Source organism: Hoplias malabaricus, chromosome Y, assembly GCF_029633855.1.
Source record: "Hoplias malabaricus isolate fHopMal1 chromosome Y, fHopMal1.hap1, whole genome shotgun sequence".
NCBI lineage: Eukaryota > Metazoa > Chordata > Actinopteri > Characiformes > Erythrinidae > Hoplias > Hoplias malabaricus.
In genome coordinates, this window is record NC_089820.1 from 27148807 (window position 1) to 27173981 (window position 25175).

General features: G+C 42.6%; 1 protein-coding gene across 5 annotated transcripts; it reads left to right on the plus strand.

Annotated features, from left to right (window-relative positions):
- Window positions 1-4294: 4294 nt before the first annotated feature.
- LOC136679202 (E3 ubiquitin-protein ligase CHFR-like) lies at window positions 4295-23459 on the plus strand. Of its 5 annotated transcripts, none has more exons than XM_066657592.1 (18): window positions 4295-4373; window positions 5857-6006; window positions 8327-8426; window positions 9496-9605; window positions 9874-9933; window positions 10175-10357; window positions 11555-11701; window positions 12398-12527; window positions 12826-12980; window positions 13409-13571; window positions 14173-14315; window positions 14464-14574; window positions 15033-15116; window positions 16017-16087; window positions 17028-17115; window positions 17268-17375; window positions 18273-18345; window positions 19201-23459. In XM_066657592.1, the coding sequence occupies exons 2-18, from the start codon at window positions 5889-5891 to the stop codon at window positions 19241-19243; spliced, it is 1887 nt and encodes a 628-aa protein (XP_066513689.1). In that variant the 5' UTR covers window positions 4295-4373; window positions 5857-5888; the 3' UTR covers window positions 19244-23459. The 5 variants fall into 5 exon arrangements, with proteins under 5 accessions (XP_066513689.1, XP_066513693.1, XP_066513690.1 ...); XM_066657593.1 differs by having other exon boundaries at window positions 4301-4373; window positions 5833-6006; XM_066657594.1 differs by having other exon boundaries at window positions 4321-4373; window positions 5837-6006.
- The last annotated feature ends 1716 nt before the right edge of the window (window positions 23460-25175 follow it).

The following is a 25175-nucleotide window of genomic DNA, read 5'->3' on the forward strand; positions in this document are numbered from 1 at the left end:
CTCTCTGTAATATTGTATTCTTTCTGTAATATTGTATTTAATATTTTTACTAATACATTTTTAGCTTTTGTGCAGAGGAGAGGATGTGTTTTGAGCTGTAAATGAAGTCAATGAAATGGTGCAGTGCTGCTCCCTCTCCCTTAGTCTCTGTTCTCTCTCCTTTTCTCTCTCTCTCTCTCTCTCTCTCTCTCTCTCTCTCTCACCCCCACCCCCCTTTCTGTCTGAGGCCTGGGGGATTTGTTCGTCTCTGATCACAGAATCTCTGACAAACGAGTGAAATTTGGCAGAAAACGGTAGAGAGACTTGAACCCAATCAAATGAACCTGGAGTCAAAAGAACGCCCACACAGAGACACACACACACACACACACAGAGAGAGAGAGAGAGAGAGAGAGAGAGAGAGAGAGAGAGAGAAATAGAAAATAGTGCACAGACAATGAGGCGTGCAAATGCTGGAATGTTCTATGAAAATTAAATTTCTGTTTTTCTTTCTTATTTGACAGAAAAATAGACTCTACGTACTCTGTCATTATTATTATTAATTGTAGTAATAGTATCATAATTAAAAAAACAGCTACAACAATTTAACTCCCACTTCATGCTGGAACATAGCTGTGTGAATCTGATGGAGTTCAGCCTCATCATCATTAGTGAGTGTCAGCGGCTGGTGTTGGGGATTAGTTCTGGATCGAACTCACCACTCCAACTCACCCCAGAGGAACTCCATCACTCCAGAGAACACAGTTCCACTGTTCCACACACCAGAGGAACCCCATCACTCCAGAGAACACAGTTCCACTGTTCCACACACCAGAGGAACACCATCGCTCTAGAGAACACAGTTCCACTGTTCCACACACCAGAGGAACCCCATCACTCCAGAGAACACAGTTCCACTGTTCCACACACCAGAGGAACCCCATCACTCTAGAGAACACAGTTCCACTGTTCCACACACCAGAGGAACTCCATCACTCCAGAGAACACAGTTCCACTGTTCCACACACCAGAGGAACTCCATCACTCCAGAGAACACAGTTCCACTGTTCCACACACCAGAGGAACTCCATCACTCCAGAGAACACAGTTCCACTGTTCCACACATCAGAGGAACCCCATCACTCCAGAGAACACAGTTCCACTGTTCCACACACCAGAGGAACTCCATCACTCCAGAGAACACAGTTCCACTGTTCCACACACCAGAGGAACCCCATCACCCCAGAGAACACAGTTCCACTGTTCCACACACCAGAGGAACCCCATCACTCCAGAGAACACAGTTCCACATTAAGCTCATGTGCAGCTGCTCCAGAGCGGTCAATGCTGTTAGAAGTGTGTCTAGATACTTTTGGACTCTTTGGTCTGATCAGATTTTTCCTTCCTGCAAATAGTGTTAATGTGGGTTTATTTGCTGTAAAGAACCAGAGCTACCCCTAGCGGTGAGGATGGGAAAGTGCAGCTCACCTGTATTATATACTTTCTGAGAATTATGAAATATTATCTCACTATGACGTAATACTAAACCTAAACGTTTTATTATGTGTTCTTTGCTAAACACTGGGGTTCTGTAGAGAGCCACAAATCATCGTTCTATGGTTGTGTTTTTCCTGAGTTGGTTAAATATGTTTTTAAATAATTGTTAGGCACCAAGTAGGGGTTCCACTCTTTATTACGAGTGATTTAACACTCTTTTGTACTAGAACCCAATATTAGAACATTTTGGGAAAGCAGAGATTTAGAAACAGGTGTCATACACAGGCCATTAGACTTGTGAAGGACCACCAATGACACAAGAACTATCTGTTCAACTGTGGGATTAGCTCCAATACACACACATACACACACACACACACATACAGATCCCCCCCCCCTCCCCCCCCACACACACACAGACAGAAACACACTAAATAAACATTCATTCAGTCATTGTCTGTAACCTTTACCTAATTCAGAGTGGCAGTGGGTCAGGAGCCTACCCGGAATCACTGCACACAACCTGGAGGGGGCGCCAGTCCTTCACAGGGCGACACACACTCACACATTCACTCACACACACACACACCTATGGACACATTTGAGTCTTCAATCCACCTACCAACGTGCATTTTTGGAGTGTGGGAGGAAACCGGAGCACCCGAAGGAAACCCACACATGCACGGAGAACACACCACACTCCTCACAGACAGTCACCCAGAGGAAACCCACACAGACACAGGGAGAACACACCACACTCCTCACAGACAGTCCCCCGGAGTGGGACCCGAACCCACAACCTCCAGGACCCTGGAGCTGACACAGAGACACTCACTGCTGCTCCAGCGTGCCGCCCCAAATAAACATATAAATTAATCAATAATAAATCATTCATTCATTCATTATCTGTAACCGCTTATCCAATTCAGGGTCGCGGTGGGTCCAGAGCCTACCTGGAATCATCGGGCGCAAGGCGCGAATACACCCTGGAGGAGGCGCCAGTCATTCACAGGGCAACACACACACACACATTCACTCACACACTCACACCTACGGACACTTTTGAATCGCCAATCCACCTGCAACGTGTGTTTTTGGACTGTGGGAGGAAACCGGAGCACTCGGAGGAAACCCACACAGACACAGGGAGAACACACCACACTCCTCTCAGACAGTCACCCGGAGGAAACCCACGCAGACACAGAGAGAACACACCACACTCCTCACAGACAGTCACCTGGAGCGGGAATCGAACCGACCACCTCCAGGCCCTTGGAGCTGTGTGACTGCGACACTACCTGCTGCGCCACCATCCCGCAATAATACATAATAATATATAATATTAATAAAAACTGTGGGCTGAAAGTTGCACACTCTGCACATGACACTAATCTTACCATCTCCCATCTCTCATCATCTTTTCCACTTAATCCATTTCAGAGGCACAGTGGCAACAGAAACACTCTGTCCCCCACACCCTGCACCAGCTCCTCCTTGTGGTTCCCCAGGAGTTCCCAGTCCGGCCGGGAGATATAATCCCTCCAGCGTGTCCGGGGTCTACCACGAGGCCTCCTCCTAGTCGGACATGTCTGGTGTAACTCCAGTCAGAAGCGTCCGGGAGGATCCTTATCAGACAGGAACAGATGTACAGGTACGTTTGGAATAAATCAGACCAGACATAGCATCTCAGGTTCAACATGTCTACATAAACAAAACAAAGTGTCTGGGTCCGGTACGCTAGGCTTTCTCACGGCAGAGAAATGCCATCTGGAGGTTTTTAGACAACGGGGAGACTCCAGGGGGGTAACACTGAATTATTTTTGCTGTATCAGATCACTTAAGGTGGAAATGTCTCCAAACCCAGGAGACAGCTAACTGCATTAGCGACTGTGCTACAAAACTAAACAACTCAAGTCAGAAATGAGTTTCTGTGGGAATTCAAACTAAATTCAAAATTTACAGAAAACCCAGTAAACAAGGAATGTCCCTGGACGTTCAAAATAGGTCTAAATGTAGTCTGTCCGTCAAGGACATATTTTAAACGTCAACGGACGTCCAAAATCCATCTTAATAAGTTAGTTAAGTGGTAACCAATCGATAACATCAATGGACGTCCAAAATACGTCTAATAGTCGTCTTTTCAATGTCTGTGTTTGGACGTCTTTTCAACTTTCATTTTCAACCTTAAGAGAACGTTGATTAGACGGCAGTCATTACTTTATTTCAACGTTGAATCAATGGCTAAATGTTTAATGGGAAGGTACACTTCAGATACGTACAACACACCATTCCACCTTAAATGATGCAGAGCTTCTGAATGTATACAAACCTGAGAGAACAGCTGTTTCCCAAGAATCTTAGACATTGGTTTTAAGCGAGGGAACAAGGGGATGTCTTTTCCTGTGAAGTCTATGATTAAAGACAGGTTTGTCAAAAAGTGGACAGAGTAGACACTGTTTAAAATCTCCAGCAGCACTGCTGTGTCTGATTCACTTTTACCAGCGCAACACACACTAACTGCTCTCTGCGAGGGGATGACTTGCCCATTGGCTTTTCCTTGTAACCCCCTTTCACTACATCCCTTCTGCTGAATTATCTACTATTATAAACTATTATCTTTTATGCTAAATGTAAATGTGAAATATCAGTAATGTAAACAAAGTAAAAATGTAATAACATATTCTAACATATTTATAGAATAAATATCTAATAATCTATGTATGTAGAGCCACAGCGTGTGTGTGTGTGTGTTTGTGCGTGCGTGCGCGTGCGTGCGTGTGTGTGTGAGAGAGAGAGAGAGAGAGAGAGAGAGAGGAAAGGCGGCTCTACCTCTGTTTGGCAGTCAGGTCTGAAGGAATGAACGGAGAGAGCAGATTGGAGAAGCGTTGAACTGAACGGTAAAATAAAATGAGTAATATCAAGTTAATACTTTGTTTTTTATTGTAAATTCACTTTTAAGACTTGTTTTACTCACTTGTCCTCGATATTTTAAATTGTAAATGGTTTATTCTGTTTTAAACATAGTCCTTTAAACGCGAATCTGAAGTTGTCTGTCTGTTCGCCTGCATCTTATTGGAATAGTCCGTTCCACCTTAAATGTGCAGCAGTTACATTCTGAAGCTTGAGGCGCCTGTATGACTCATTCCCAATTTAAGGTGGAATAGAGAGTTCCAAACAGAAGCTGGCGAATAAGGAAACTAACTTAAACATCGTAATTTAAATACAGTTTATATTCACTATATTCTCTTATTTCTTCATGTTGACTTCATATAATCTTCCCAACTCAGCGCAGGCAACCGTATGGTGTATTTATATCTTCTTTATTGCTTTATTTCTCGAAAGAATCTGGTTAGCAAGATGGCTATCAGAGCTACTGCTATTTTTGTTTGGAAAACAAACTTTTTTTTTAACAAATTTGAAACGTTTTTGTTCTAAATTCTCAGAGTTACGGCGCTGACTAATAACAGATATTAAATATTAAGGGCGTGTAAATGTTTGTTTTCTTTAAAATATTTGGATTTATTGCGTGTTAGTTGTGATTACGTCTTATAATTTCCCCTTTATTTGAGCAAGGTATAAACATCATTTTTATAAAAATTTTACTTTAAGAATCAGTAGTTTTCAATATTCCAGCATTCTTGATTTTAAATTATTTGTTTTTATTGTTTTTACAAATATTTAAAAACCATCCACAATGCAGTCTGTGTTTTAAACAGTGCTCTGTTATTGTTTACAAACTTTAGTTTTAATCCATTGTTTTAGTTCAAATAGTGGATTGTGTTTTTTTAATAAATTAATAAATGTACTTAATTATTGTATTATTTTTCCAAGAATAAAGCAAGTTAATGCCGTTCCAGGACAAAGACATCTTTATATTATTTAAATTCACTGCACTCTTTAAAAGTAACATATGGAATGTTTTAAGGAGAAATCATTAAATGAATGAATGTAAAGAGAAAGATGAAAGGCTCTGTGATTGTTTTTCTGATATGCACCAAAAATCTAAATCTACAAGAATTAATGTAAAGAGCTGAAAGTGGGTTGTTTAGTTTGATTTTTCTCTTCTGTTTCACTCTTAGAGCTAGGCTTTAGCATGTAGTTTGAGTAAATGAAGCCGGATAATTCTATTTTTAATGCAACGTAAGCTCAAGGAGAGTTGTGTTAATGTACTTTCAGGACCTGGAAGTGTAGATCATTTAACACAAAGTGTGTAAATGTTTTAAACACAGTGTCAGGACACACGTGAAAGAGCATTAACACCTTCATAGTGTATTAATGACATTAAAAGAAGAGTGAAATACAGTGTTGTTGTGTCAAAATATTAAAAAGTAAATAGTTTTCTGCTGTTTATTCAAGACAGGGATGTTCTGCTCTGTTTAGATGCGCTTCCCCTAAACTCTGAGGAGGAGAAGATGGATTCGGAGAGTAGAGGACGGCCGTGGGGGAAACTGGTTCGGGTTGGAGCTTCGTCTCAGTCTGAACTCACTCTGCTCCTCACCAACAGAGAGTGCACTGTTGGCAGGAGGAAAGGTGGGTTTCATCTTGAGTTTTGTAAAGTTTTAATGCATTACCCGGAGGAGGAAGGGTCAGCTACACACAGTTACACTGATTCACACTTCACTGTCGACAGGAATCTCTCTGGAACGATGAGTGGGTTATGAGTTTTGAACTTTGTCTGCGCTCGCTGACGCAGTTTAACTCTGTTACTTTGCGCTGTGGACGGGAGGAGAGAGGATACACTGATTTACACTGCGTTAGCGTCAGAGAGACAGGGGGATGCCTTCGTGAACTGAATTACACTCTTAAAAACAAAGAACACCTTTGGGTTCCATAAAGAACCGTATTGTTAAAGAGGTGTGTGAGAGTGTAAAGTACCTTCGCTTCATGTAAATTATTAGCAAAAATGGTCCTTTGTGGAACCAAAAGGGCTTCTTTAACAGACAAAAGTGTGAAGGATGGGTCCAGTTTTGCTAAAAGTAAAAGGAGCCGTGTTTAATGCACCTCCAGTGTAAATACAGTGGGTTTGAAGAAGTTACAGTGGAATATTTTAAGGTTTAAAAAGATGTGTTTCAATGCTATTTCAGATCAAGAAAGAGTAGGACGTGCACAGTTTAAATGTGTCATAAACACCACGTGGGTGAAGGTAGAAATAAAGGATGAGTGATTTACGTAAAAGTGAATGTTATCATTTTCTACAAAAAAAAACCTTTAAAAGCCTTAGAGCCATGTTCCTTTGATTTTAACAGAAGGAAAGTTGACATTTTAAAGCAGTTTTGAGAAAAAGAAAGCAGCGTTAAAATATTTTAATGCAATATTTACACAACTATCAATAAAATTAACCCTTTAGGAGTTCAGAAACGCGGGGGGGTCCTATTTTAAAGCATTAAAGAGATAAATGTGGGTTGTATCTGGACGATTTAAAATGCTGCTGAGACAAAGCTGTTTATTTTGTTGTTTCTCGAGGGAGAGTTGGTTTGTTGTTTTAATTACAGTTGTAGCACACAGTTTTATTGTTTAATGAAATATCAAATCTACAGAACAGTGTTAGAATGTAGTAAAGTTGTACAAAATGTAATGTGTTGTATTTTTAGAAGAATGCTAAAGTTTTCCATGAGATTTCAGCATCCTTTTAAAGTTTGGCTCCTTTTTCCCCCTCCCTTTGTCGGGGCGAATTCTCTGGGCGACGTTCTAGTGTCTGGACTTTATTCAGTGAGTTCGTGCCTCACACAATACCCCTCTTTAGTTTGGGAAAACTAAAGGACCCCCCCCCCCCACGAACCCCCAGTAATAACAAAGGGCTCTATTGAAGACGATTGGGAAGAATATTAAGCAGCTTTTTGTGTGGGACGTCTGCGTCTCGTTCCCAAACACTTTCATGTCTCTTTCCCACCTTAAAAACCATGACTTGTAAATCTGTGTGTCTGGATTGGCTGTGATTTCAGACGTCAGGGCTTTATTTGTGTGTTTCTGATGATTATTTTTGATTAATTAATTTCTGCAGAGACTAAAATACCTCGTTTTAAATGGAGACAACAGAGTAGTGTTTTTTTTAAAAAAGAGATTTAATAATAATAATATTCATATGTAAGTTTTGTTGTTTTAAATGTAAGGTTTTTTTGGCTTCTTTAAACAAGACGTACCCCCCTCGTCTCCACAGAGGAACATAGTGGGGTCCAAACCCCACGAGCCCCACAGCAGTGTTCTCCCTCTGTGTAAACAGCCCTGTTCAGAACGCCCGCTTTCAGCCCCTGTTCCTTTAAATGATAATGAGCCACTCTCTGTTCACCCCGACCCCGAGCACACAGCAGTGAGGAGCGAGGAGCAGAAGCTCTGGTTTTTAGCCGTTTTCACTCTGTTCTCTTTCTTCTCCGTTTTTACTCAGTGCTCTTATTTCTCCGCGCTCGTTGTGTCTGTTTTGCTGAGTTTAACCTCGTCTTTGCACTCTCACATAAACACGGGTCCAGCGCTGTGATTGGACAGACTCAGACGAGGGGGCGGGGCCATTCTAAAGTCTCTGCACTTGACGTCAGGTGCGGCTCGTTTTATGCCGTGTTTTCTCACTTGGGCGCACAGAAAACTGACTGCGGGGGTCTTGTTTCACAGTGTGTGGGTTGGTGGGCTCCAGATTCTTACATAAATGTGAACATGAACGAAGGGGGGTATAATATGTAATATGCTTTTTCAAACACTTAATCTCTGGAAAAACACACTTTTCCTCCCACAGTTTGACGCCGTGTGTCTGGCGCCTCTCAGAGTCTCGTAGCTCGGGTCTCGCGGTGTGAGAGAGACAGTGATGGTTGTACACAGTCGTTCAGAAGTAAACGTTTAGTGATTTGTGTGTGTTTCCCAGGGTGTGATCTGTCGTTTCCTGCTAATAAACTGGTCTCAGGAGATCACTGCAAAATCACACAGGATCAGACCTCGGGGCAGGTGTGGCTGGAGGACATGAGGTAAGGCTCTGGAAACCCAGAAAATCCAAATACATTTTATTTATGTAAGTGTTAAACCTAAATTTAAACTTCGTGATGTTTTCCACTTTTGATACGTTTCAGTAACAGCTCCGGTCGTCTGTCCTTGTCGTGACTTGTTCCCACCCCCAAACGCAACTGGTGTTTACTTCCCTCGGCAGCTAGCGTCGCCTCAGAGTCAGCGCTATGGATTTCCCTTTTCCCTGTTTTTATTGCTATTTAAATTATCCTTGCTTCGGGAGAAAAAAGAAATCTCGTGTGTGTGTCCCCATAACGAGACAAATACACGTCACACCTCACTGTTAGTGACTTTCTGACGAGTGAATAACATCTGAACGGCTTTGTGTTCATCTTTACACTAAAACGGGGGAATCTCCGGATCATTAAAGAGCACCAGAGCGAGGCGTTCCTCAGAATAAAGGAGTCTGTGGATTAGTTACAGCACTTTATCACTCAGACTCTTATAGAAATGTAAATCAGTGATAAATACATAGTTCCCAGCGAGGCCCTGTTCCTTTATCGACTGTAGATACGCTGATAAAATGTTATGGTGCTTGGTTTGAGAAATGTTCAAAAACTTAAATGTTGTTGTTTTCTGGTGAAAGAGTTGCTTTAAAGTCGTCTGAACACCGTGCTTCAGTTTTGTAGCTTTGTGTGAACAGAAAAGAACAGACTTTCACTGATCTCTCACACACTGTCAGCAACTGAGAAGATGAACTGCTTTTATAGTTAGTTATAGTTAGTTATTATTGTAAACAAAGACATTGATGTAAGCACCAAAGCTTCTCCAGACCTCCCAGTGAAGAGGGGATGTATATTTGGGCTTTTCCTGTTTTTATAACGCCACACACTCCTCTGTGACAGCGGCTCTGTGGCTAATGGAGCTCCAGCTAAACCAGGCTTCTCCAGGTTCTCTCTGCTCTTGTTTTTATGAAACTGACAGATCCTTACATTTGACCAGGGCTTCTTCAGTTTGTGGCACAGGTTTCAGTTCAGTTCCAGTCCTTTAACAGTATTGTGTTCTGTTTGTTTGTTTGTTTGTTGACTCCAGCACTAATGGTACAGTAATAAACATGTCCAAACTGGTGAAGAAACAGAGCCATCTGCTGCAGAACGGAGACGTCATCTACTTTGTTTACAGGAAGAGTGAACCAGAACAGAGTGAGCCCCGGGTTTATTTTCTTTGTGGTGAATTATTATTATTATTATTTTAAATATGTATCTGACAAAATATAAATCATCAAAGCCTCACACAAACAGAGGCAGTAAAATACAGTTAAAGGATAAAAGCACAGACACATCGGTCCTCACAGTGATTCAGAAGAAGGTCCAAACAGGGTGTGTGTGTGTGTGTGTTAAACAGGGTGTGTGTGTGTGCGCGCTGACGGATTCTAACAGACACCTGTGTGTGTGTGTTATTGTTTTGTAGATATTGCGTACGTGTATCAGGCCATTAGTCCCCGACACAGTGGCTCTCCGGACACTGAGGGTCAGTCCCTTTTGGGTGTCACTTTTTTTTGTTTGGTGATTAGTTGCTAAGATATAATTTAATTGATTACTGATGTAAACGGTATTGATAGCAGTAGTGTGTATTTATTTATTTTAATTTTACATTTGTTACCATTTGTTTCTCTGTAAATCTTTCCTTCTCTCCGTATCTGTGCCTTACTCTCTCTGTGTGTGTGTCTTTGTCTGTCTCTCGAATCGTGTGTGTGTGTGTGTGTTTCTAGACTCTGTGAGAAGGAGCTGTTCTTCTGAAATGGATCGTATTGACACTGAAGTGGATCCGGATCCAGTGGAGCCCGTCACACTTCCGTGTTCTCCTCTGGAAAAACCGCATCGATACGAGGATCAGCCGAGTACCTCCAGCTCCCACCTTTACCCCCCCCTCTACACACACCCCACACACACCAGTAAGAGTTTACCACCTTTAACACACACACACACAACTCTAAAGACAGTTTTAGGCCCAATTTATACCTCTGCTTCGAACCTACACAGGAGCCCTACGCTGTTTATACGTCTGCGTTCGTGTCTGTGTCGCCCTGCAGTTACACCGCCGCACCACTAGAGGAATCTCAAACACATTCCTCTACACTCTGCAGTACATAGTGCAGTAGAATTATGTTTATAAATCTTTAAATTGCACTCTGTAGGGAGGAGGGCACGGTTTGGGACGGAGCGTGTTTTTCCCGCATGGTATCGCTTTTCCTTGATTTAATTTTCCACAGAGACATCCGTATTTCTCCTTTGTTCAACATTTTGATTGGTCCTTGACGTCCACCCCATGTCTGAGGAGGTCTCTGTCTGTGAATGTGCTGCTGTGTGTGTCTCTGTCTGTGTGTCTCTGTGTCACTGTGTGTGTCTCTGTGTGTGGAGGAGGAGAGGAGCTCATGTTCCTGTACCTCTTCAGTTCAACTTCAACAATGTCCCTCCCACTACTGACCAATCACAGCCTGCCGTCTGCGCCACGCGGAGTTACATTTCTGGAGAGGGGCACGTCAGGTGACGGTGTAGGTTGCACGTCGACACGTTGCCTACGATATAGTCCCCCCCCCCCCCTTCCACCACACACACACACACACACACACACACACACACCAGTGGTTTATAGTTTACTGTGTACTTTTACTCCTGAACTGGAGGTGGTGCTGTAGTGTTTCTGGAAGCTGTTCTTGCCAGGAAAGTGGAAATAAGGAACAAAGGAAAGCCCCAGTCTAAACACACACACACCATTTTCACTGTAAATAGAGTAAAAACATCTCTATCAAAACCATTAGTAAATCAAGAGCTGGTAAAATGTGATGAATGTTTATCTGCGCTCATAAAACTAACATGTCTTCAGTAACGATGTCTCTGCGCACAGTGTCAAAGAACTTTGTATCATCTGCTGATTTGTGCCACGGAGAGACAGGTGTTTCGAGGCGTCTAACATAAGTGCCTCTATTAGTGCAGTTTATGACGTCTTCTCAATTTTTTATCTCAAAATATCCATGAAAACTGAAGACGTCCGAGGGACGACCCACTTCCTGCCTCCTGGAACACGTTCTCTGGCCAGTGAGTGAACGAGGAGCGTTTGAGTTCATTTTTCCCATGGTTGTTCTGTGCAGGTTACGGTGATCTGACTCTAATGGAGCCATCGGGGGTTCGTCAGAAAGTTCCAGAGTCCAGCGCTGGAGTCTCCAACCTGACATCCCTCAAACAGACGAGAGAAACGGACGAGGGCGTGGGGCCGGAGAGAAAGAGACAGAAAATAGGTGGGTGGTTGTTCTTCATCAGCTCTGAAGGGTGACTCTTGCTGCTGAGAAAGTGGATGGACAGATAGAGGGACAGACAGATGTTACTGTTTCATGACGTCGCAGCATGTTCTCTCGTGGTTCAGAGCGAGTCGAGTAGGGACTAAACCGTGGCGTGTAAACCTTGCAGAGCGCTGATTGTCCAGAGAGAGTCGTTACTCTACGCCACGCAACGCAGACGACCAGCACCAACTCTCCATCTGTAAAATCTCTAGTTGCAGCAGAGATCACGTTTGCTCGTAAAATGACGCCGTGGTCTTTTGAAGAGGTTCAAACGCTCTTTGGATCGGTGGCTGACGAAAGAATCCAGCGAGAGCTGGACGCTGCAACAAGGAAGGAACAAACTCTACTGATCTGTCTGAACTGATGACGGAGCTGTGTTCAGTCCCAAACAACAACAACACGCCAATACACCATGAGTAAACACCGCTTAACGTTACTACCGCCGTTGTTGTGGTTTCCAAAGACCACTGTTCCCCTTAGAGACGGGGTTAGAGACGACACTGATACATTTGGGGGGGGGGGGAGGGTGGGTGCTGTGGGAGTGGAAAACCAACCAGAGAGTAGAATCTGCATTATGCAGTAGAAATGATGTGTGTGTGTATATGTGTGTGTTAGCTATAATTTTCTGGTTCTAATGTTTTGTTTTTCTCTCAGACACGTTCGGCTCTGTCAGTGACTCTGCTGCTAAACCAGAGAAAGAAAGTGGAGAAGGAGCAAAAACTGATAAAATGGAGGAGTCTCTCACCTGCATCATCTGCCAGGACCTGCTCCATGACTGCGTCAGGTACAGTGAGTGAATGCGTGAGTGTGTGACATTGTCCACAGGTGTGTGTGTGTGTGTCCTGTGATGGAGTAGCGCTGTGGTCCTGCCTTGCACCTAGGTATCCAACCCACGATGACCAATGTGATGAAGCCCATATAGAAGATGGATGGATGGATGGATGGATGGATGGATGAATGAATGAATGAGTAAAGGGAGGAAAGAGGTTAATTTATTACATACGTTTTTACATACGAGGCTGAAGTCCATGATCTTGGTTTAGTGACAGAAATCAGCGATAAATAACAAGGCATGTTCTCAGTCTTCAGCCCTGTATGCACACGTTTTGTGCGGCGTGTTATTCCGGGTGGATGGAGCGGTCCTCTCTGTGTCCCACCTGTCGATGTCCTGTGGAGAGAATCCGTAAAAACCACATCCTCAACAACCTGGTGGAGGCGTACCTGCTGCAGCACCCAGGTAAAGAACCCACAGCTGTCCGCTCCAGTTAAAGGTGCAGTCAGTCATTTTTTAACACCAGAACGTAGCAAACACATTCCAGGAAAGAATTTGTATGAAGTTGCTCTGTGGTCCCTTAATAAACCAGTTTATGCTCCATAGAGCGGGTCCCGTATATGAAGTGGGGGGGCGGGGTTCTCATCTCCAAAAGGGGGCATGGCAATAAAAGTTTAGGAGCCACTGGTGTAGAGGCAGGAGATTCAGCCCCTAGTGGTGTGGAGGTGTAACAGCAGAGTGACACAGACACAAACAAAAAGTATAATCCTCACAACAGTGTAGGCTCTGCGTCAGGTCAACGCTGAAGTGTAAACGGGCTTTAAATGGCGGGGGCAGGGACCCCCTCTGTGGCGCTTAAACATTTTCATTCTCTCTCTCTCTCTCTCTGATAGAGAAGTGCCGTAGTGAGGCGGACGTGAGGAGCATGGACGCTCGTAATAAAATCACTCAGGACATGCTGCAGCCGAAGGTGGAGAGGTCTTTCTCTGATGAAGAAGGGAGCTCTGATTATCTTTTCGAACTCTCAGACAACGACAGTGATACGTCGGACCTGAGGTTAGACACCGTATAAACTGTCTCTCTCACACAGCTGACCACTCACTTTCATCAGAACATAGACGAAGTCCAGTCTCTACAATTTGAGCAAGCAAACACACTCCTGTGAGTGAACAGAAAGCACTCTCATACACACACACTTTCCCTGCTCACGTTCAGATTGGTGCTGTGTGCTCACAAGTCGAAATCAGCAAAACCAACACGAGATCACCCTTGGATGACCTTTATATTCCCTCCCTTTGGGTTAGGTCTGGTGAAAAACCTTGTGTCCTTTATGAGGCAGGGCACATGAAATGTTGCATGAACTGCCCTTTTGGAAACAGGATGTTACCCACTCCTTTTACACAGATTACCCCCCCAAGACTCTTGACTGGAGACAGTTACTTAGAACTTCATTCATTCGTTCATTCATTGTCTGTAACCACTGTCCAGTTCAGGGTCACAGTCACTGGGCACAAGGCAGGATCACACCCTGGACAAGGCTGTAGTCTTTCACAGGACACCACACACACACTCGTCCAGTCACTCGCACATGGACATTGGGAGTAGCCACGTTTTATTGAAAAAGAGATAAACATAAATGTTGATATGTTTTCTGCAGCCAACCGTACATGATGTGTAGGCAGTGCCCAGGATACAGAAGGGATTTTAGCTCCGCCCCCTGGATCTGTAGCTCCACCCAGGAAGAGGGAGCAGTGAAAGCACCAGGAGATGGCCCATCCACCTCCACTGATACCTGCACAGGTAACACACACACACACATGTCCAATCTGAAATGAAGTGTGTTAATCAGGATTTTGTCCGAAACTCTTCTGGGAAAAAAGACTTTAGACCGCGGAACACCGCTGTTGAGAACTGATGGTCTCTCTCTCTCTCTCTCGTCTTTCTATAGTTCCTCAGGAATTTAAATGTCCTCCTCATGGTGGTCATCTGATTTGTTCGTGTTGTTTGCAGCCGATGCCGGACCGCCGCTCAGAACACATCAGCAATTCACCTCAGCACTGTGAGCCCCCTCCCATACACACACACACACACACATATGCTCATACACACTCTGAACACATTCATTCATTGTCTGTAACCCTTATCCAGTTCAGGGTCACGGTGGGTCCAGAGCCTACCTGGAATCACTGGGCGCAAGGCAGGAACACACCCTGGAGGGGGTGCCAGTCCTTCACAGGGCGACACAAACACTCACACATTCACACCTACGGACACTTTTGAGTCTCCAATCCACCTACCAACGTGTACCAGAGAGAGAACAGCCTAGAAACACACACTGAGGTCATTTCCCGTTCTCCACTTCCCCAATTCAGAAAGAGAACCTCCACAGACACGTGTGGTTCTCTGGGCTTTACCCAGAATCCCATGGAGGACGATATAACACTCTGTAAGTGATCAGTGTTATTTTGTTTTGTCTTCCTCTTTCATGTTTTTCCTGTTTTTCCCTCTCTCTCTCAGGTATGGTGTGTCAGAGGCCTTTCTGTCACCTGTACTGGGGCTGCCAGCGAATCGGATGTCAGGGTTGCCTGGCACACTTTAGTGGTGAGTTCTGATTGTTCTGGGTCTTTGTGGCTATAAAAGTTCACAAAGAAGTGGGAGTGGATAATAACACAGAGCAGTGAATATGATCCACTGTGACTTTAACTGTGACAGTCTTTAACTTAAAAAAGGCTATGTGTGACCTCCTAATCTTCATTGTGTTTATCACAAACCTAACCTCAGTCTGAAATCACTGCCTGCTGCATGTTCCTGAAAAATATGGGATGGAGTAGTTTAAGGGCGGAGACAGTTACGGGACGTATATAATAACCTTAACCATGCCAGAGAACAAGCGTTTTCCCCAGTGATGATAAAGGTGTCTGGATGCAGGAAGTCCGTCACTTAACAAACGACGATAGCGCTTCATTCCCAGCGTCCTCTGGGGCACTCCTCGTATCGCTAACTCTGATTGGCTCTGTGATACACCTGACATGCCCGGGCACTAGAAATCCAACCGAGGAAAACAATTAAGAAATGCCTCAAAAGATCAAATCTGCTCATTACAATCACCTCCAGAGAGATTAGTTTTAATGATAATATTAATAACAGTAGTGTGTTTTATTTAGAAGCGGACACTTTACAGTTAGAGGGAAGACATAGCAGCGATAATAAAATAACATTAAAAAGTGATGAATACAGTAAGAAAATAAAGGACAGCTACAGTTTTGATGAAACAGCGCAGTGAGGAAGTTTTAAATGCTTCTTAAAGGTGGAGGGTGATGGACAGAGATGAAGATGCAGTGGGTTAGAGCTCCAGGACTGTGGGCCTGCGGTGTTAAACGCTCTGTCTGCGTAGTTTGACAGGAGGAACACGGAGTGAGTGAGCGTCAGCGGAAAGAGGAGGATGTAAAGGAGTGTGTACCTTTAGGATGGAGTTGAGTCGTCTGTTTATTGTCTCCACAGATCTGAACCTCACCGCTAAATGCATGGACGGAGTCCTCAATAATAACAACTACGAGTCTGAAATCCTGCAGGTAGAAAACTCTAAACTCTCCACATTTTGCTTGATACCTGTTAAGTTTTTGGAATGATTTCATTCAGATTTTTAACGCTTCAATCACCGAGGAATGAGAAACTCTCACCGCTTTTCCTCTGCATTGTACCTTTTACTCTACTGGACTCTACTCTCTGATTGGTTCCTGGTCGGTTTTCCACTCCCACAGCTCCACTCCAAAATGTATCGAGTGTCGTCTCTAACCCCGTCTCTAAGGGGAACAATGGTCTTTGGAAACCACAACAACGGCGGTGGTAACGTTAAGCGGTGTTTACTCATGGTGTATTGGCATGTAGTTGTTGTTGTTGTTGTTGTTTGGGACTGAACACAGCTCCGTCATCAGTTCAGACAGATCAGTAGAGTTTGTTCCTTCCTTGTTGCAGAGTCCAGCTCTCGCTGGATTCTTTCGTCGGCCACCGATCCAAGGAGCGTTTGAACCTCTTTAAAAGACCACGGCGTAATTTTACGAGCTGCCGTCGTGAGTCGGATAAAAACAAACGTGATCTCTGCTGCAGCTGGAGATTTTACAGATGGAGAGTTGGTGCTGGTCGTCTGCGTTGCGTGGCGTAGAGTGACGACTCTCTCTGGACAATCAGCGCTCTGCAAGGTTTACACGCCATGGTTTAGTCCCTACTCGACTCGCTCTGAACCACGAGAGAACAGCCACTAAACAAGAACCGCTTCCAGAACCAGGACCTGATTCACCTGGTGGCGGGTCGAGTCCGGTAGAGTCAGGACCATGCAGAGGAAAAGAACCATAACGTTACCAGCCCCAAGTCTGAGTCTGTCATGGTGTTAAACCCCAGCTTTGGGCTCTGTTCTGTACTTTTTGGGATGATCATCTCAATAATGTTTTCCTGGAGTTGGAGACGTTCTGATGCTTTTCGTGTGAATCATAAACTGTTTTTCCTTTGTGTCAGAATTATTTGAGCTCCAGAGGAAAGACCTGGAGAGACCTGCTGCTGGAAGCACTTCAGGCCACACAGCAGGGGCTCTACCACCTCACAGGTACACAGCACGGCAGGCGCCTCTAAAGACACCTGAGAAATGAACACAGTCATAAATAGTTAAGCTCTCAGTTGTTGGAAATGAGCTGAAATGGAATTAAAGAAGCGTCAGGAATAAAGTTGTTGTTGAAGGTGTTTTGTGTGTTTTCTCAGATTATCGAATCAGTCCCAGCTCCCTGCTCTGTTACTGCTGCGGGCTTCGTTACTTCAAAGAACTGGCGTACAAATACAGAGAAAACATTCCTGCTGCTGAACTACCAGGTAACTCTCACACACACACACACACTCAAATGTGTTTAAAACTAAAAAGAAACAGTTTCTAACAATACATTTAAGATTAGAACTCATTTCTGAGGGGGTTTTCACACCTGTGCTGTTTACTCCACTTAAATCAGAATCTGGATTGTTTTCCCCTTGGTTCAGTTTGTTTGGTCAGGTGTGAACGCAGTAAATCGCTTGGGATCTGGATCAAAACCGTACAAGACCCTCGTAAGTAATGGGTCTCGGTCCGGTCCCAAACAAACTCTGGAGCAGTTGGTTTCTGGTGAGAACGTGATCTGACCTGAATCCGCCCTAACACTCAGGTGTACACAGCGGGTCTGAGCTGAACGCTCCTGTAGCCAGGGGGCGCAGTGTATCAGACGCAGTGGAGCAGGGAAACAGACCTGGGGAGAGTTTATTTCTTAATCAGAGAAACAGAACAGAAACCTGCACTCGTCCCGAACCAAGCACCTTCCTCCTGTGTTTACTGCCCCAATCAGAGGAGAGAACACTTTCCTTGTCCAGTCAGCTCTGACCAATCAGAGGAGAGAACACTTTCCCGCTCCAGTCAGCTCTGACCAATCAGAGTAGAGAACACTTTCCCGCTCCAGTGAGCTCTGACCAATCAGAGGAGAGAGCACTTTCCTGCTCCAGTCAGCTCTGACCAATCAGAGGAGGGGGAATATTGTTCCTTGAATGTTTCTCTCTGTGAAAACAACTCAAACCAAAGGGTAAACGCTCCAAAACGACACATTTCTCACTGATTCAGACCCGAGCAAACGCTCTAGAGTGGAAATGCCTTTCGATGCTGAGTACAGACTGAATGACTTTAAGCTTTCAGTGAGATATTTCTCTGACCTCTCTCTCTGTGTGTGTGTGTGTGTGTGTGTGTTTTAGCTGCTGTAACCTCCAGGCCGGACTGTTATTGGGGACGGAACTGCCGCACTCAGATTAAAGCTCATCATGCCACGTAAGAGTCACTCAGAGTTTTACCACAAAAATACACTTTACAGCAAGGTTGCTTTAATTAACGAAATGTACTGAAGTAATGAACGTTACTAAATGGTTAAATAATGTCTTAACTAATTATTAATTGACACTAGTGAAGATGTTATTAATCATTAATAATTAACAGCACTTACAACAATCGCAAGTGTTATAAAATTGTAAAGTGTTACTAAATATTCTTAAAATTATTGAAGAATGGAAAGAAACAGAATTTGAGTGAAATAAAGGAAAAACAGAGTGAGGGAAGAAGAAAAGAATCACATCAAAGATAGGAACTAAATATAAATCCAGAACAGAACAAACATCAACAGCTTAAAGAATCAAGTGCAAAACTAAAATATTTGGGTTTGAGGCACGAAGGAAAGAAAATGTCAACAAACGATTGGAATAAGAACAAGAAAAAAGATTGTGAAAAAATACAGTTAAATAGAAAATGGAAGACAGTTTAAAGATAAAATGGAGGGACGTTCTTGTGTCTGCGCTGTGTAGATTTTTACTGAAAGACAGAGACACACTGATTTTGGTTTTACTTTAATTTAATGTTTAATATTCAAAGCATGAAAGAAAGGGAAGGAAATACAAAAAGAGAAAAAAACACAGATGATGGAAGGATGGAAAAAGGAAGAAAAAGAGTGGGAGGTGGAACAGAAACGCATTGAAAAACTAAGTTGCCTGTAGTTCATTCTTCTGCCAGGAGAGGGAGCCTTTGCCTTTTGTTTCTTCATTCTCTTTTTTCTCAAGCACCAGGAGATGAATCTAATCTAATGTTTTACAGATAAAATCACTTTAATGTTCCTTTTTTCTCTCTGTTTTTCAGGAAATTCAACCACATTTGTGAACAGACTCGGTTTAAAAACTGAGAGTGGATCCTGTTCGACACGAGCTCCTTATTTTTAATAATGAACAAGTCTTGTTCTTTCCTCTTCTCTTTGACTGATCAGTAAACGCCAGATGTCTTCAGACGCAGAATCAATCACGGGGGGGTGTTGTTGGCTCAGGTCCGAGCAGACGGACAGACGTCAGTGATGTATAGGTTTGTTCTCTGAAGCTGCACTTTCCTCGTTCATTTGCTCGTGAGAAAATCAGACACGACGTGCGATGAAGAACAGACTTCTATAACTGTGAATAACGCAGCCTGTGCTTCGAGGTTAGAGCGCGCTGAAGTTGTTTCCTTCTGTCGTTGAGGTCGTGCCCGTATGAGGAAGTCTGATCGAGGCTGGATTTCTCTGTGAGGAAATGATTGGGAAAATGTGATTAAACCGGACCAGTCACTGCTGAGTTACAGTGGATTAAAAATGTAGCTAAGCGCTAACACACACACACACACACACTCAGTGCCATTCTGGATAGTGTTGTGCTCCAATTCTACGAGCAGCTCTTGGATTTTTGTGGGGCGTGTGTGTGTTTTTATATTTGGGCGCACACACTGTGTGATGTCATTTCAGTGCACACAAGTGTTACCTGTAGCTTTTAGCATTATTGATACTTCCTGCAGAGAGTGGCGTGCCGTGGGGAAATGAACACAGAACCAAAGTGGATCTGCAGTTTGAAGTCTGTTCTTTACAGCAGAAGAAGAATCACTGTCAATAATCCCCTTGCGTCTCTGATTTTGATGGTGGTGTTCACTACTTTAAAGTAAAAAAAAAAAAAATCCTGTGTATAAAGCTCTGAGTGTGTGTCCTCTCCATGTGCTGCTCTGCAGTCGGTTTGCTCTGGAAACCGCTCTAATGTGTTTACGAAGCCCCAGTGTCTGTAAATGGGTAAAAAAAACAAAGTGTCTGGGTCCGGTGCTAAGCTTTCTCTCTCTCTGCTCACGGCAGAGAAACGCCATCTGGAGGTTTTTAGACAACGGAGAGACTCCAAACGCTGAAAAGCACCAACCGAGATGAGGATGTTGCTCTATTACTGCTCCATAGGGGGGTAACACTGACTTATTTTTGCTGTTACAGTTACATTACTTAAGGTGGAACTGACTTAAGAGCGAAAGTGCTACAAAACTAAACAGCTCGAGTCACACATGAGTTTCTGTGGGAATTCAAACACTGAATAAACACTTACAGACAATTTACACTTCAGACACCAAGTTGTAGTCATCGTGCGCCCGTACACACACACACGTGTCTCGCTCGAGGATGAATGTCCTAGGAGTTGAACCCGCGCTCCTCTGGTCTCAAGCCGTCTTCTCGAACCTTAAGACCACGGCTGCTCCCAGGACACGATAACAGGCTTTAAACTTTATTTCTTTCAGAGAGAAATCCAGCTCAGACCCGCACTCCTTTGTACGGGTGGTGTAGGGTCGAGCACGTGCACATTAAACTCTGCTAAACTTTGTGCCTAATAATAATCAGAAAATGTTGTTTATTGCTTAGCATTTGTTTAATCTCAGGCTGGTGCTTCCACACGCAGCGTAAACCTTTCCCTTCGTCCTGTGGCTCGACCCGAGAGGAGGCTCCGCACAGATGTTTATCCTGCGCCAAACACTTTGGACTCACCTGGTCTTTATTCATTATAAAAATGTGACACTTTTCTACACAATCACTGTTTATTTGCTGAATTTAAACTGGAGTGGAGTAATTAAACATGGCACGTACAAATGTCATTGTTTTTATGCTGAGTTTCCTCACTGCGTCAAACAAAGCAAATAAACAACAATTGTGGACTATGACAAGTAGAAAAATTAAGTTTTTTCCCCCTCTCCATATGTTTATTAATCACTTATGAGCACAGTTATAAACCTGTAATAAAGAGGAGGAGGTCAGAGCGGTGACCAGGTGTGTCCCAGAGACGCTGCAGTGTGTGTCTCTCCTGTGCAGAGTAAAGAATATAAATACGACGCTAATAAGCCATGACAATGCACTAAATCTGAACAAACTACTGCACATTTCTGATGCTCAGCTGCTGCTTTCACTTTTTTACACTGCTCTGCTGAAGTTCTTTCTTTTCTCTATCTTTTTCACTTTTAAGAAAAGGGGGGGGCATTGTGCATAAAAACAGTGTAAAAGTGTTTATCATATGAAACAGGACAGAAACAGATAATCAGCTAAAAACAATAAACAGAGGAATATTAGGCACTTCATTATGATACTGTGGGAATATTTAGGTGTTATTTTTACGTTTGTATCTCGCTTCAAATACATTGTTTTGTTTGTTTGTTGTTTTAGAGTAAAAATGATAAAAAGAACAACTCAGTGCTCAGAGAAACCCCCAAAAAATTACGATTTCCAAATAAGGCTTGCATGTAATATTTTTATACGGAACTGGGTCAAAAATGAATAAAACTGTGGTTTACACTTTGGTGGTTACACTTTCTTTATTCTATGATTGGGTTTTGTTACAGTTCCTCGTCACCTTCTGTAGAGCGTTGGACGTTGTGTGGAGCGCGAGTGAGAAATGCAATAAAATTCTGTTAAATATTTCAGTGTCTTTAAAAAAAACACTTTTACAATAATGTGTTAATGTTTTACATAAAAACGTACTACACTTTCAGTTTCCTCACGTGCTGTAACTCTTTAAAATCAGGAATTTATTACATTTTTGACCCAGTAACAAAGTGTAGAAAGTGATTACATTTGTGAAATGTAGTAAACCAAGTCTTTTAATAAATTGGGCAATGTTTACGACACAATATTAATGTGCTGTAATATTTCACTGATCTGATACGGTACGGTAATGTTACTGCGAATTAATTACGTTTTAAAGTTGACTGTCATACGATTTATTAAAATAGTGGTTATTTTTGTGTGGGGACAGACGTGTTGTTGAATTACGAAAAGGAAAAATAAACTACAGAGAAAAACTTGAAATATTATACACCTTTAGTTACTTTTTCCTTTAACTTTTTACAATAAAAATGTAACCTTCTTAAAGTCATTTAAGATGTTGTTAGAACCAATAAACTCCTAGAAACTCTTAAAAATCTGAATTAAAATTGAAAATGTAAAACATTTCAAAATAAAACACATCTGAAAATAAACCACTAAAATCAACAAACGGAGAAATGCCAAATGTGAGTTAACGTTTCTAATGAATGTCTTTTTGTTGAATTTAACATTTTAAAAAAAATGTAAAACGTAGTGAAACATGCGGCTTTTATATTCCATAGAAATTAATGCGAAAGAAGCTTTTTTTTTTTTTTAAACCAATGACAGAAGCATGTAGTTTGACCAGAGGGTGTTTAACTTCAGAGGGTTCAGTTTGCCACACCCTCATTGGGCCCTGAATCCCACTTAGAATTCCTTAGGTTTATTTTTAAAGTCTTTTTAAGTCGTGGCAGTAGTTTAATGGCCTTACGCAGCTCTTCTGAAGATTTAACTGAGTTTGTGTTCTTCACTCTGGGGGACAGCAGGGATTTTCTTCTGTTTATTGTTTGGTTTTTTTTTGCTTAAAATACCTCTATAACCTCGTGAATTCAGAATGTTATTGTTATTATTGTTATTATTGTTATTGTTATTGTAACACAATCGAACCTCTCCAATGTGTGCAAAACAAATACTTTAAGGCATAATTCTTCTGTGAAAAACATGCAATTCTTAAAAAGAACAAATCAATTTAACTCGATTTAGTCAGTATTAGAGACGTCTGAGGCCTTGTGCATTTGAAAACAGAATAAAAATAGTTTATAGCTTTAGTTTGTTGTTTAAAACGTGGAAGAGTTGTAAACAAATCATTTTCATTTGTATTTTACACATCTATAATATCCTTTTACCTTCAGACGGGTTCAGGACGTAAAATACGCAACTTAAACATGACGTAAAACACCAGCTTCCAAAATTAAATACGTAAGGATGAAATACGATTTAAGAAAAAGAGTAAATTCAAGATCAATCAGCTTTTAATAAGTTTTGTTAATATTTAGTGCAATTTCTAATGTCTTTTATTTGCGGAGCTTAACATTTAAAACTCAAATACACACCGAGAAAAAAAACACGGACTTTTTTACTAAAACCTTACTAATAAACATCTATCTACAGGATCCTGTTTAGATTTTTTTATTTTGTTTTAAATAATTGTGTTAATTTTATTCTACAATTTACTTTTGTTGTGAACTCTACCCATTGTTTTATTATTTCTGTTACATCCAGCAAATAAAAGTCTGCTTTAAAAAAATGAACAAATGTGTGTTCACTCATTTTCACTGCAATCAATCAATCAATCAATCAGATGTCATTTATAACACGCTTTTCACAACAAAGTCGTCACAAAGCATCTTTACAGAGATCTGAGTCCCAGCCTCCTCTTGAGTGAGTCAGGGGCAACAGAGGCAAGGAAACCCCCCTCAGACCAAGACTCACACGGGGAACCCATCCTCCTCGAGTCGACACCAGAGACACAACAGAGAACAGGAGAGAAGTGAACTGACGGAGACTGAGTTTGTGAAGACTGAAGTGAAGGTGAAACAGTGATGTAAGAGTCAGAGGAAGGAGGAGGTGGCAGGGACTCTGTCGAAGGGTAAAAGCAGGTGCAGAGTTAATTTGAGATAAAACTGCACCCTTCTGAAGTGTATTATATGATATGAAGCGCAGCACTAGGAAATGTTTACTCTCCTGAGTCACTGCATGAGGACGGAGTATTTGGAGTAAACTTACTTTTCTTTAAGTAAAAGAGCAGGACGCTGTAATTCTCTCTCCTCAGTCCCAGAGCAGGAGATAACGTAAACAAGACGCTAAACCATTACCTTAAATAGATACAGAACAGTGACCTGGGGGTGAAGTTAGAAGGGCACTGGCTGAAAATTCTCAAAAAGCTGTCCACTGGCGCTTGGTTGATGCTGTTAATAAACCTTTTATTTAAACGCAAGAACGGTGTCGGCGTAGAAGTCTTCATCACCTTCACAGCACTGAACTTAAACAACAGTTGCACGGCCAGGCGAGATACTGTAGGTGAGACAAGGCTAAGATCTTGTACAGGACTCGCTGGATCAGGGCATCACCGGGAGGAGCAGGACGTCTCAAGGCACGAGAGACACAGGAGAAAGAAAACCAGACAAGGGGGATAATAAAGACGTAAAGACTGGGAGTGTGTCTGAGCCCCAAACAGTAACCGGACGCTATTCCAGAGCTGAGTAGCTTTGTGAGAAAAGGCTCTTCCTCCTGCAGTGTTTTTCTTAATGTGAGGAACTGAGAGTAGATGAGCATCCTGTGAACGATGTGAAGGTGACGGGAGACGGGGGTGAGTTCAGTAAGAGACTGTGGGTCTCTTAGTTAGACATTCTGTTATTTTACGTAGACAAGCAACATCATTAGGTTTGGCTGATATTGAATCCCATGCTTACGGATTAGTCGACCCAGTGGCAGCATGTAGAGTGTGTACAATACAGGGCCAAGCACTGACCCTTGTGGAACACCATATTTAACTAAAGTATGATTAGAGGATTTATTATTCAGATAAACAAATTGATAACGGTCAGATAAATAGGATCTGAACCAAGAGAGGGCAGATCCTTTTATTCCTACCAGATTTTCCAGCCTATCAAAGCATCACATGATCTATGGCACGTGTCAAACTCGTGGCCCGCCGTGTCATTTGATGTGGCCCGCAAGAGCTTAAAAGATCTGATTGACTGCAATCTAGTGGCTTAATGCCGCCGCTTCACGGGTAACAATCAGCATGAACAACTGTGGGAAATGGAGTTTATGGTCAATGCATGCTTTTACACTTTAATTATTAATTATTCTGCCACTAATTCTAAAGCGTGCATTGACCTTAAACTACATTTCCCACAATTCATGCTGATTAAGTTGCCCGCCAAGTGACGGCATTCCACCACTAGATCACAGCGTATCCTCTTCAATG